This window comes from Nomascus leucogenys, chromosome 14, assembly GCF_006542625.1.
Source record: "Nomascus leucogenys isolate Asia chromosome 14, Asia_NLE_v1, whole genome shotgun sequence".
NCBI classification, from domain to species: Eukaryota; Metazoa; Chordata; class Mammalia; order Primates; family Hylobatidae; genus Nomascus; species Nomascus leucogenys.
This window is the reverse complement of record NC_044394.1, coordinates 64111420-64125604: the sequence shown is the minus strand read 5'-3', so window position 1 is coordinate 64125604 and position 14185 is coordinate 64111420. Positions and strand designations below refer to the sequence as shown.

Sequence of the window (14185 nt, the reverse complement as noted above, 5' to 3'; positions counted from 1 at the left end):
AGATCAAGACCATCCTGGCCAACATGGTGAAACCCATCTCTACTAAAAATAAAAAATTAGCTGGAGGTGGTGGCAGGCACCTGTAGTCCCAGTTACTCGGCAGGGAGCCAGGAGAATCGCTTGAACCTGGGAGGCTGAGGTTGCAGTGAGCCGAGATCGCACCACTCCACTCCAGCCTGGTGACAAAGCAAGACTCCGTCTCAAAAAAAAAAAATTAAGGCTGAGAATTGCTTGAACCTGAGAGGCGGAGGTTTCAGTGAGCTGAGATCGTGCCACTGCTCTCTAGCTTGGGCAACAGAGCCAGACTCTGTCTCAAAAAACAAAACAAAACAAACAAAAAAAAGCTGGACGCGGTGGCTTAAGCCTGTAACCCTAGCACTTTGAGAGGCCAAGTCGGGCGGATCACAAGGTCAGGAGATCGTGACCATCCTCGCTAATATGGGTGAAACCCCGTCTCTACTAAAAATTCAAAAAATTAGCCGGGCGTGGTGGTGGGCACCTGCAGTCCCAGCTACTCGGGAGGCTGAGGCAGGGGAATCCTGTAGTCCCAGCTACTCGGGAGGCTGAGGCAGGGGAATCGCTTGAACCCAGGAGACGGAGCTTGCAGCTAGCCGAGATCACGCCACTGCGCCACTGTACTCCAGCCTGGGTGATACAGTGAGACTCCTTCAAAAAAAAAGGAGAGGAGAGGGGGGAGGGGAGGGGAGGGGAGGGGAGGGGGAAGAATTAAAAAACTCTGTTCAAGGAAGCAAAAGTTTTGCATGGGAAGTGTAAATGCACAGAGGAATCTGAAGTTCAAAATTAATAGAGATGAGGGCATTGAACATACGGTGAAGAAAGAGAACAGGAAAGAGAAGAAAAGATACAAGTACGAAAAACGCAAGGAAAACCTCACCACAGGCACCAAGGTAGAATATTAGGACTCTTTCCCTTGAATGAAGCTACCAATCTCATCAGGCAGCTCTTAATTTTGCATTAGAATGCAGGGCCATTAGGAGAAGGTATGGGCAACATTAGATCTCATATTGCCCACAAACATTTTCAAACATTACTTTCTATATTGTCTTGTCATACCTTTTAATAGAGAAAGTTATTATAAAGCTGACTTCAGGGAGTTGCATTCCCTCATCTACATAATAATAGGAAGGAGAGAAAAGAGAAGATCCAGATAATACTCAAAACAAATTTCATGTTTAATCAACAATGAGCCTTATTCTTAAGTAATAAGAGCTACTCAGTCTTTTTCATGCTTCCCATATGGGAGAAATGTGGCAGTATAGCAATTCCTATGGCAAAGTTATCTTTCTGATGACAGTCCCTTCAGAAGGATTCGATCTTTCTCTGGGATTTTAGATCAAACCCAAATACTGAACTTGCCAACTAGCTGTTCTGGGCCTCTCTCGACAGTAATATACAGCCAACTTAAATAAATTCTGATAGATAAAAATCAGATTTATATAGAAAACGAATATAAATAAACATAAGATTATTTCAAATAAAATCCCAGAGGCATTTAAATTTTGTTTATATGCAAAAATCTGATTGCACAAGACTTGTCAGGGATCCCCTGAACTACAGAAACTGTAAAGCTGTGTCCTCACTTCGTTCTCATTTTGTTCCTAGTCACACTTAAAAGGGTCTAAAATCAGAACTCTGTACTGCCAGCAGGAAAAGTTTTCCCTACTTATCTTTTCCAAGGCTCTTCCCTAAAAATACACTCAAAATGAATTGCTTCTAAATGAATTATCACATATTCATATAATAAAATGCTATGCAGCCAGTAAACATAAGGTTAGATAATGTTTATTGATATGGTAACATATTCACAATATATTGAGTAAAGAGAATAGATTGCAAAACAGCATTTACAATATGAGTCCATTTTATAAAAAATAAGCAAGGTGTAGTGTGTGTGTGTGTGTGTGTGTGTAAATATACCACTCCTATACGCTCAGAAACATTGGAAAGACATATACCAAATTATTAGCAGTTATTTTGGGGGATAAGATGTTTTATTTTCTTCTTTTTTTTTTTGTTCTTTATAGTGAACATATATTTCTTTTCCACTGTACAAAAATGTGAAAGCCACATTCTTAGGGATCTCGTGGCCCTGGATATCATCTCATGTATTACTCATCTAGTGTTGTGGAACAGCATGCTGGAGGCTTGCTGTGTATAGGCCATAAAACCGGGCTGGAAATAACCTTTTTAGACCCTATTTTAGTCCTCAAATCCTCCCAAGTGGGCTCCTTCAGGAACCCACTTTATGTTAAATTTTACTCTCTAACAAAGGCTATGACAATGCTTCAAACACTTGTAGTATGTATATATGTTCCCATATCAATATGTCTTCATGTGCTTTTAATACCTTCTATATATTAATGGTTTATAAATTGTTAACCCCAGGGATCCACTTAGATGCTTCAAGAGGCTTGAAAAAAAGTTGGATCCAAAATTTAAAAAAAATATACAATTTTTTTAAAAATACAATTAAATTATTTTTAAAAATACAATTAAAAATATCTCACCATATTTTACAGCAGAGAACAGCAGCATTACTTTATGCCACCAGGATCTCTGCCATCATTTGAAAATAGTTTAACTGCATGATTGTTTAAAAAAACTGTAGCTCTAAATTAGTCTTAAAAAAAATTCGAGCTACACAGAGAGTTTATGCATATAAAATTGAAACAGGTTGTACAGCAGCACAAGACACAACAAGGACCAGGCACATCTGCTCATTGCATATTCTCATCAAGGCCTAACCATGAATTGTGCATAAAGAAGTAACAGTTTAATGCATCTCCTTATTGTTCTGCATTTACAGTTTTAGTACCTAGAATAAGTAGTAATTTTTCTCCTTATAGTTCTGCATTACAGTTTAATACTTAGAATAAGTATTAAATTTTTCTAATCTTCTATAAGAATGTGAACCATACTTGGACATTTTTGGTGATACAACGTTGAAACAAAATTTTTCTACTTAACTCCCCTTTCAAATGCAATCTGTCTAGCAGAGTGTCCAGGCATTGCCAAGTAAGCTACTTTCAACATCCGAGTAAATCAGAATTTCCTGTGCAACCAAAACCAAATGAAGATATATTAGTTGCAATTGATACAACTGTAACTTTCATTCAAAATGCAAATCATTCAAAATGTAAATGTTGATTTTATGTTCATAAAACAGACACATTCTTCTTACTAGTTAATTTATAAGCAAATTTTATTTATAGTGAGTATTTGAATACTTTATTCCACTTCTACTGCTATCCCCTGGCCCAAGAGACCATCTTCTCATGAATATTATGGGACTCAGGGCCTCCTCACCCATCCTCCTGCGTTTACCCCTTCTGCCTTTGTGGCCTGTTCTCAGCACCTGAATCATGGCATTTTTCACTCACTACTCTGCAATGGCCTCTCATTCCATTAGAATGAAAGTCAAATTCTGTATAATGGTTCACCAGACCCTGCACAGACTGATGCCTCAGCACCATACAGACACCATCTCCTGCTACCCCTCTATTCACAATAGGTGCTATTACTCCCATGGTGCTTCAAACGGGTGGGTGCACCAGGCACCCGTTCACAGCAAGGCCCTTGACCTTATCATCCATTCCTCCTCAAGGCCTCTTTGCTTCCTCACCTCTGAAAAGTCTTTGATCTAATGTCATCCTTTCAACGCACCTTCCTAGGCCATTCTTAACTTCAGTACTACCCAGCGTCCTCTAACTCCCATGTTTTAGACTTCCTCTTTGCATATATCACTATCTGAAGTGACTCTTGCTCGTATCATTTAGTATTTATTGTCTGTCTCCTCCCACAACAGTGTAAGCTGCATGAGAGCAAACAGAGAATTTTACCTGTTTTGGTACTTTCTGTATCCCCAGAAGCCTAGAGCAATGCCTGGCACAAATGGCCAGCAGACAATACACGTTTGTTGAATGAATAAAATACTCTAAATTTGCATTCCTCACAATATTCTTATTAATAAAACCCATAAAATGTTATGTTTATACTGCCACCAAAGAAAGCTGCATAAAATTGTAAGTTCCCAAGGAAGGTTTATGTGTTCATTATAATTTGGAACTATTTAAAGTACTCAGCATAATACTTCAACCACCACACTGATGGCACTCATCCCAATTAACATCTATAGGCTGCGCACCCTTTTAAGTCTCTCTCTACCCATTAGTCTTCACACATGTACAATAATAATAGTCTACTTAAAGGGGGATTATTTTTTAAGAATCTTTTCACTTTGGATTATATCTTCAACTTGATAAGGCAACTTAAGGCTAGCCAAGGCTTTCCTAAAAGAATTCCAACCATCCTTTCTACCACCGCCATGATCTGTGATAATTTTCACCATGTGCCTCTGTTCACCCAGCCTTTTTTCAAATACCACTGTTTCTTTTAACTGCACAATTTTTGTTGACATCTTCAAGTTGCACACCCACGTTCATTAAGTAGAATACACATTTGTGGAAATATCTAACACGTGACTGCCATCCTATTGAGCTCAATGGAAGCTACGTGGCTAATTCATAGCCCATGCTCCATGAAGACCATTTTTCTATCAGGTGTGATACACAGCTTCTCTCCACAACCTCTGTCTCCCTCTGTGTCATACAATTTGGCATGTATACAATTTTAGAACAGCTTCAGCCACAAGCAAGCACTGAAAGTGGAATGTTCATCTGGGACTGATCAGGAGATGTTTAGAAAACAGAAATGTCAGTTATGCTGATTTTTAAATATTTTCAGTTTAACAACTTGTTGATCCTAATGGTATTGCCTAGCACATTAGGATGAAAACTTGCAAGGTGATAATTTGATAACACCTTTATTCTCAGAGCTTACAAAATTGAAAGAGAAATATAACAGCCCAGGAATGATAGACTGATTTACTGGTTGCTGTTAACTACAATAGACTTTTCAGTCAAGGCATAGATGTGTATGTGTTTTTGTATTCATACATGTTATATCAAAATAAATACAAATTGACTGTGCAGCAGGAGAAATGAGTGCACTGGACAGGAATTATTAAGGTGATCCGGCTGCATCCAATTCTACCTTGAAATCACCAAACAAGTGTGAAGTCCAACTAAATGTTATACAGTTTACATAAATGTCAAGTAGGAGGTGTTTTCTTTCAGGCTTTGATCATGATGGTTCAACGTGAATAGAACTTGTGCATTTTGAAATTCAAGCACTATACCCATTGATGTATTGCCTGTAACCATGTCAAAATAGAAACTAAGACTTCCATAAAGCACAAAACATCCCTGCATCACAAGGCTGCGAACAGAAAACAAAAAGTGCCTGGAGTCAATAAAATACAAAAATCCATCAGCTCTGCTGATCTGCATGAGCTTACACCGAAAGAAAAACTTCTAGTTGGCAGGATTCTAGACACCAAACTGAAAAGTACATGTCACGTCTTGACCAACTCTTATTTAATCACGTTCTGTGATTTCTATTTAGAACAACATACTTTTTTTCTGATTTATTTATATTGAGATCTTAACCATCACTGTTATCTCTGTAGTCTCTTCTTCCTTCTTTGGCAGTAACTATTCATTAATAGAACCACTAGCATGCCTTAATGTAAAACCAAATTCCACATCCAGGTAATTAGCCCTTTGCTATTTTGTTAACAACAACAACAAACAAACAAACAGGGTCTCGGATTTCATAAGCATTCTTCATTGACACATCTGCTATTCAAAAGATTCACTCAGTTGGGAGACTGTGGGATCAACATTTCTAGCTGCACCCTACATAATACCATAGATCAAAATTACAGAAAGTGTTGGTCATCCAGGGTCCTATAGAGACGTCCTCATAAGCAGCTGGGTGCCACATGATGCATCCACATTTTATTCTTTGTGTGCTGAAAACGGCCAAGTCTTCCAAAATCAAAGAATCTGAAGGTTCATGGAAAGGAAACAAATTTTGCTTTTTTTTAGTTTGTTAGGTTTTCTCATCGACATCTTTTCGCTTTCTGAATGAGTTCTCTGGAGGGTCTGCAGGAGGAGCACTGCTACTGTCAACACTCATTCCTTGCTTGCATGTCTGTTAGCTGCATATTTTTACTCATAATGGGAGTGGTAAGATGCTGGAGGGAGACACACTGAATGGCTGCTTTGTTTCAGCATTGCCTCAGGGTGTTCTAATAATACCTAACATGGACTTCAATAGCTGTGAGCAGATTTTCAGTGTCTCTGTTACCCACCTGGTAGCTATACAGGGCATTCCTTCAAAATGTAATATCAAGACCTCACTTTATCTACATTTTTTCCCCAATTTGTGCTAAATTCTCTCAAACCCGAAAGTCCAGGAAAGGGGGAAGTACGGATCATCCACTGTTGCAAGCACTGGGCATTGCCTCTGCTGAATGAAGGTAGCAAATCAATACAGCCATAATTTAGTGCCTTTCAAGGCAAAGAATATGAGTTTCATCACCTTCTTGCAGGTTACGGGTATACAGAAACTGTCACATTTTATAACTATAGGAGAGGATGGCTATTATGTGCCAAAATACAATTAGATACCACTCATACATACCTATTTGAAAACTTAGAGACTCACTCTTATAAGCAATTCCTGACTATGAATCAATAAAACGCCTCCAAATTTTACTACAATTAGAACTTTTCCTTAAACAACCCTATCCACATATTTTTTAAACCTAGTAGATTTATTAACGCCTCTTAGGGGTGAAGATTCGCATCTACAGCTATCCTTAGGTTTAAAAGCGCTCTTTGTAACAGACGACTTAGTATATCCTCAGCTGTTTCCATCAATCATCTACCTTTACCAATTGAAATCTTACCTACTTCAAAATGCAGCCACTGAAATGACCAAGAAGAAATCAGCCAAGTAAAAAGTGAAAGAGCTTATTCTCCATCCATCTGTTCCATATTAAAACAAACAAACAAGCAAACAAACAAATGGATTCTGAAACAACATGACACGCGCTCTCCCAAAGCAGTTCTTTGGTTTCACCTGACTCTCTTTGGTGAACACCTGGTCTGTTCTCTTTTCCTGCTATCTATGCTTCCAAAAGAGTAACACGATTGCAGAACAGAATCCACCAAGACATGAGAATGGAGAGCCCAAGACTTACATTATTCATGTACTCGCTGAGCAGGTCCTGGAGCGCCTGCCGCACGGCGTTGCACTCCGCCACGATCCTCTCGCGCCGGTCGTCTCGCGTGCAGGAGGAGTCGGCCATCAGCGCTGCGCCGCTGATGATGCTCTCCAGCCTCTCCTCCAGGGACGGCCGGAACCTGGCCTCGCTGAACGTCATGGGGTCCAGGATAATCTTATTCTGAAAGTATCACACACACACACACACAAAAATCAGCAGAGAAGAGAGGTCTGCCTTGGCACCCTGTTTTGAAATCAGAAATATCTGAGGCAAGAACAAGAGTCCCCAAGGAGGAGAAAGTGGTTACTCAAATTCTAAAGTTGCCTTGACAAAGTATTAACTTTTTCTCGATATTTTGTCCTAAATGTAATCTTCAGCTAAAAGAGCACATCTTGTTTGAAGAATATGTTCTTGGCAAAGGCTATCTCAACGGAAGAGCTTTCAAATAAGATTAGGACACTTTTTTGGCATTTTTAAAATACGTAGCCTTTAAGGAAAGAACATTTCAGTGTAATGCTTCGGGGAATTATATAAAGATTTTAGAGCTAAAACATGATAAATAATCAACATCTTAATTATGCATCAGCTGTGACTTGTGTACACGTTAATCCTCCTCATGAGAAGCAGATATTCCCATGGCAGGATGCCTTTGGAAACTTGGGCACATAACACCCAACAGGCATATTCAGTACGGGTTAATTTATGCTAGTGTTCTAGAAAAGGATTCTTAATGTGTGTATGAGACTTGTCACAAATAACTGACAGTATCCTTATAAAGGTATTTACATGTTTGGAAGGAGACTATATAAGAGGAAAATAGTGATATTTCCTAAAAGGAAGGCGTCACATAGAACACGAGCTTAGCATTTCCCCAGCCAAGTTTGAGGAGCCTGGAAACATGTGGGCAGAGATGCCCAGAGGTAGATGGAAACATGCATCCAAAATTCAGGAGCTATAACAGTCTTTATAGGGATCTAGTAAATGTCAGGGGTATTTGGACACAAACTAGTGAATTACATACTGGTAAAGTGAATAGAGCCAGAAGAGCAGGCCAGAGAAGACCCCTATACAGAAGGACCAGAATCAAAAAGGAAGACAGAAAGGGTAGTCAGAAAGATAGAAACAGAACTTGGAAAACTCCCAGCAAATGAGGAGGGTAGAGCGTGATGGTATGTGATCATTAACTGTGTGAAATCTAGAAGCAAAGGTGACACTGAACAAAGGCTGGTTTCCTTTGGGGAGCCTTTTCTGCCTGAGGAAAAGAAGTTCATTCCAGCAATGATAATCAAAGTAGAATGACCTGCTGCAGGAAATGGTGTGCTTCACTGGGGATGCACTCTCAGAGGTCCAAGAACCAGAGTGGCAATGATGGGGTTAAATGGTCTTCCAACTGTAGAATACTATGGTGCAACTGCCACTCTGTTACTGTTTCTTTTGATGTTCATTATTCCTTATATATTCACCAAATTTAAAGAGTTGTTAGAAAAGAACAATTTACCATATTTACAAATACAATACGAAACATAAATGAGAATAGGTAGTTATTCTATTGCTAATCTGCACCTGCTGAAGACCTACTATATGCCTACTACTGTACTTAATGCTAAAAAGAAAGGGAGATAAAAGATGCTTTTATGAACTTTTTATTCTGATGTAGTATACACAATAACTGCTTAAGTTATTACAAAGTGAAGTCCAGCTGTGTGCTCTGGGAAAGTTTGTTGTAACCCTCCAAAGCATCCTAGGGTATTTGTTCATGTTGTGCGCAGAATATCTGGGCTCCAACTCTCTGATTCCTGTTAAAATGCAAATCTCTAGAGCAGAGAGATAGAACCTTTGGGCACAAGAATTGAAATCTTAAGGAATGAGTGTAGGCAGGTTGGGACTTAGAAAGGAACAGGTATAGACCAAACACAGACCATGTCTGAAGTCTACTGGAATCTTGGATTTTTTAGAAAATCACTAATTGGTCAAAGCCCCTTTTCAATTTAGAAAGCAGTGCATGAAATCTTGCAAATAAGACAGCTATTCTGTGCCAGCTTTGGTAAGATGACCATTCTTACATTTGTACTCTCTTGTATCTTAGAAAAGGGATGAAAAACGGATGTTTACTTTACCCAAAATGTGCTATTTGGGTTTTGTCCTTTGTGCCTTGGTTTTAGGCACAGCTGTTCAGTGTCAAAAAATCATGTGGAGGCTGCAATACAGTGGGTGGCCCTATAGGGTTCATTATTACAGGTGAAAGTCCCAAAGGAAAGCTGAGAGGGGAGCACAGATATTCCTGCTATATGTACTAGTGCTGTGTCTGCAATGTCTCTTTCCAGGGGCATCCATTGGAACCCTCTCTTTTTCTCTCACATACTCTCTCTTGCTTTCTACTGCCTTTCTGTTGATGCATTTATGATGAACATATGTATATATGTGTGTGTGTGTGTGCATATATCTAATCCATATAATATACATTAAGAAATAATATTCTAATTGAAGAAATACCTGGTCAAAATAGAATTAGACTATCTTACTTATAAAGATTACTGATTTTCAAAGACCTATTTTATAGAAAACCATATTAACATAAACATAATGAAAATATATGTTCTGCTTTAAGATTTCAGGAGACTCTTCAGAATCATATACTGGCTTTAGAATAGGTATTTATTGTACTTTAGGACTAAACACGTCAAGAAATGCAAATGTGATGGAAATACAGGGAGGTAAACGTGAACTCTTCAGTAAGGACAATTGTAAAAGTTTCTCTGCAGTAGAGAGAATGTACTAGTGTCATTAGAATACTATTTCCTAAATTATTTTACATAGAACACTGAGCTTAGAGATACAATGTTTTGATGAAAAAATAAGGTTCCCTGGCCAAATATGTTTTGGAAATACCTCATGACCTACAGCAAGTTATCATATGAAATGCTTTGGGGAGCTCTGCATTAAAGGAGTCAGTTCACTGTAGCATTTCCCGAATCTATTTGAGCATGGAAAGTGCTGCTTTTAAAATGCATGAATTATCTATGAGAACCCAAGAAACACACTTTGGGAAATGTGGCAAGAGAGACTCTGGAGTGTCAGCCAATTGAGTTTCCTACCTGCCATGGCCTGGGGCTGTTGTGAAAGTAAAAGCCTGAAACATTGAGCTTGACAAACTCTGCATAAAAGTTACACCATCCATCACATTTCTAATGGAATTATTCATTATTTATAGATCACAGTGGAAAAGCTTTTTTAAAAATCTCCCTGGAAAAGAAACAATAATTTTACAATATTCAGATCTGTATCTGCAGTACAGATGGGGAGCATTGCAATGATGGATGTGAAAAGCAGCAGGGAGAAGCCGCTCAGGAGAGAAAAGGCACAAAGAAAAAAGACCGGTGCACGTGGGCCTGTGTGAGTGTTTGCATGCACATGTGCACGGGAAGAGGTACTGATTGCATGTGTGTGTGTGTCTATGTGTGTGTGTGTGTGTGTGTATATCCTGGATGGGATGGGCACTGGTTGTGTGTATGTGGAGCTGTGTGTGCATGTGTGTATGGGGCAAGATATGTGCTATTTGTGTGTGTGTCTATGAATCTATGAATGGGTGGGTACAGTTTGTATGCATGGGTGGAGTGGATACATGTATGTGTATGTGTGTGTATGTGCACACGGGCACATGTATGGAAGGGGCTGTGGCTTATTTGTGTGTATGTATTTGTATGTGTCTGTCTCTGTCTGTTTTTAGAGAATTGGCCGGGTTTCCAACAGGCTGCAACAAGCGAGAAAATAAGGAAAAAACCAGAAATGAAGCCAGAGGCTCAAGAGCTAGAGGAAAAGGCTGTATCTATAGTTCCTACAAATAAAAAACCAACCCCTGGAAATGAATCCTGAGCAAGAAATACACAGAGAATGAAAAAGTGAAAAGAAGGAGGAGTATTTGCCATTACATAATTTGAAAGTAATTAAAAAAATAAGAAACACCCAGGTAAGCCATCTATCCTAACACACTTCGGGAACATTCGGATCAGAAAACAGCCATGAACACAGGGCTCTAACAGGCCTCAGTTCTCCGCAGCAGCTCTGCCTGTCCTCACCTCTCTGAGTAGCTGCACTCTGCTAGCAGGAAGGGGCACCAAATCACCGCCACCACCATCATCACCATCATCATCATCAACAACATCCAGGAGCCAGATTCCCCTCCCTGGTCACAGAAGAATCCTTTAAGAGGGCAGCACACCAACACCAAAGAGTGAAACGACAAGGAGCAGCCTTCCTGTCTCTCCCTTCACAGCAAAAGTATCCTTCTGTTGACAGGCTCTTATGCTGTTTACAACTTTACAGACTTATTTTAGTTCATTCTTTTACATTGTAAATATCTCCATCTCCTGTTGGCATTCTTAAAGCTCATTTAGTCATTTTATCTTTTTGATCTTTTAGTTCCGACTTACATTGTCATTTTAGTTTGTTTACAGATAGAGGGCCTGCATTTCTTATTTTATCTTTTTCTTATGTTTTAAGTTAATCTATGTTTATCATGTCTATTTTCATTTTGCTTATTTGATTTGCATACTATTTTGTGCTTTATGAGTTTTGCTTATTTTTATTAATATCTCTACTTTTAAAAATTACTGTTTTCATTCTTACAGTTTATGGAGTGGCAACTGGAATGCATGGACATAAAGATCACAGCCACAATAATTCACCCCCAAGCCAACAAGACTAGAACCCTATTCTGCCATCAAGTCAGTGCTATAACAGTCTCTCTAGTCCCACATAATTGATCTCCCATTTGCTCTCATGTGGCGCTCTATAAAAATTTTAACCTAAAATAATTTAGCAGACTATGTAGTTTGAAACTACTTCCCAGAATAATACATTTACCAGCACTCACCACACATACAATTGTTAGAAGAGCACTATTTTTAAATTGCTCTTATCATTCATTGTCTCTACAAAAAGCTATGTGATCTAAAATTTCAGTATATAATGAGACACTGAGCTAGCTTGATGCAAGCTCTGACACAAGGGGAGGAAACAGAGAGACCTCTATCAAAGCAAGTAGTTGGATGTATTACAAATGGTTTGATGGGTTCCAAATGCAGTGTCTTTGAGATCCCTATCTCCCCATCTTATTGAATATGGAAATGATGCCAGAGATGTTGTCCCATGGTCATTCAGCTCACAAATGAGGTCACCAGGATTTCAGCACAGGTGTTTTGATTTCAAGTCCAGTGTTCCTTCAACGGTATAAGATTGTCCACGTTTAGGTGAAATGCGTCTAATATGTCATAATTATAATTATAAAGTATATTATTTTCAAACAAAAATATAACTCTTTTAAATTAAATGTAATACTTAAGTATTATCTGTCATGCTGTCCTTTTTATGCTATCTGAGTCACCTAACCCTCCCAATAGGTAACTGAGAGTATAATCATTCATTCAACAAATGAGTGCCAGTTACTGTAGAGTCTAAGAGCACATACTAAATAATCCCTTCTTCAAGAGGTTGACTCTCTAATCAAAAACAAAAACATGTACAACCAATTGTAATTGGGGAAATGGCTGATGATGTTATGGAATGACTGAATGATGGCAAATTGCACAATTGAGAGGTAGGAAGTGAAAACATACTTCCAGAAGAGGTCATCCCTCAGCTGAGACTTAAAGGATGAAAAGCAGTTGGCCAAGCAAAGTTAGGAGCAGGAATGGGCAACGCAGATGGGCTAGGAGGTGAGAGATGGCATAGTATATGAAAAATATTACAAGAGATCGACTGAAGCTGGTCACATGTACGGTGCCATAGAGGGGCCCCAAGCCACTGTCCTCTGAGTTAAACTGCTGGGGGGCATAGTTAACTGACCATCTCCATCTACCGCACCTGTAGTTCTACTGCAGTCTCATGTGTAGGCTGCATTTGACCCCAGGCAGTGCCAGTCAGTCACTGAGCACAGGTGCATGCTCCTGCCCAACAGGGACTCCTCCAAGGACCAACTTCAGCTCCTGATCTGGGCTCCCCACTGGCCTGACTGGGACTTGCTGGGAACAGTGCTGAGCCTCTTCCTACTCAATCCACTTTCTTTCCTGCTCTCTTTTCAGAGGTGTTTGACCCCATAGCAGTCTAAAAGCTCCCCAAAAGCCCAGTCACTCCTATTTTATCCTTCACGGGCAATTCCTCCTTATACACAGAATCCCATCTACCTTGCTTCCTTAAGGGCCTGAATGGACATAAATAGGAATGGGAGATGCAGTTGGAGAGAGAGAAAGAACCAGGTTCTGAAGCGACTTCTCTGCCATGTTACAAAGTTTTCAATTTGAGAACACCCCTTTAGGCAATGATGAGTCATCAGAGGTCTTAAAGCAAAGGAGTGACATAATCCTGTTTGGGTTTAGACAGTTTCTTATTGCAGCTAAGGCAGTTAGCTTTGGCAGGGCTGCAAGTAGAAGGCAGGAGAGCATCAAGCCTTCAGAGCCCAAAAGAGAGGTGAGGAAACTACAAATCAGGATTGTGTCTATATGGATAAAGAGAAGGTAATGAATTTAAGAAAAATGTAGAATGTCAATCTGGCAGGATTTGAAGATATATAGGCTATGAGAATGAGGGAGAAGGAGACAAAGATAAAACCTAGACTTCTAACACTAACAACACCAGTAATGCAGGTATCAGCAAACTACATCCTAGGAGTCAACCTCCTACTTTGCAAATAAAGTTTTATTAGAACACAGTCAGGCTCATTAATTTACATACTGTCTATGACTATTTTTACACTGCAATGGTAGAGGGGAATGGTTAGGACAGAAACGGTATGGCACACAAAGCTTGGAATATTTACTCTTGGCCCTTCAAGAAAACATTTGCTGACCAGGCGCGGTGGCTCATGCCTGTAATCCCAGCACTTTGGGAGGCTGAGGCAGGCAGATCACGAGGTCAGGAGTGTGAGACCAGCCTGGCCAATATGGTGAAACCCCACCTCTACTACAACTACAAAAATTAGCCGGGCATGGTGGCACACGCCTGTAATCCCAACAACTTGGGAGGCTGAGGCAGGAG

General features: G+C 39.6%; 1 protein-coding gene across 7 annotated transcripts in view; it reads right to left on the bottom strand.

Moving 5' to 3' along the window:
- The window catches only part of CTNNA2 (catenin alpha 2), a 1208900-nt gene that overhangs the window by 724167 nt on the left and 470548 nt on the right, over positions 1-14185 (bottom strand). For all 7 annotated transcript variants that reach the window (XM_030827614.1, XM_030827615.1, XM_030827616.1 and 4 more), the window contains one exon: positions 7130-7333. In XM_030827614.1, coding sequence (XP_030683474.1) covers positions 7130-7333 — 204 coding nt within the window. The remainder of the gene's footprint in view (positions 1-7129; positions 7334-14185) is intronic.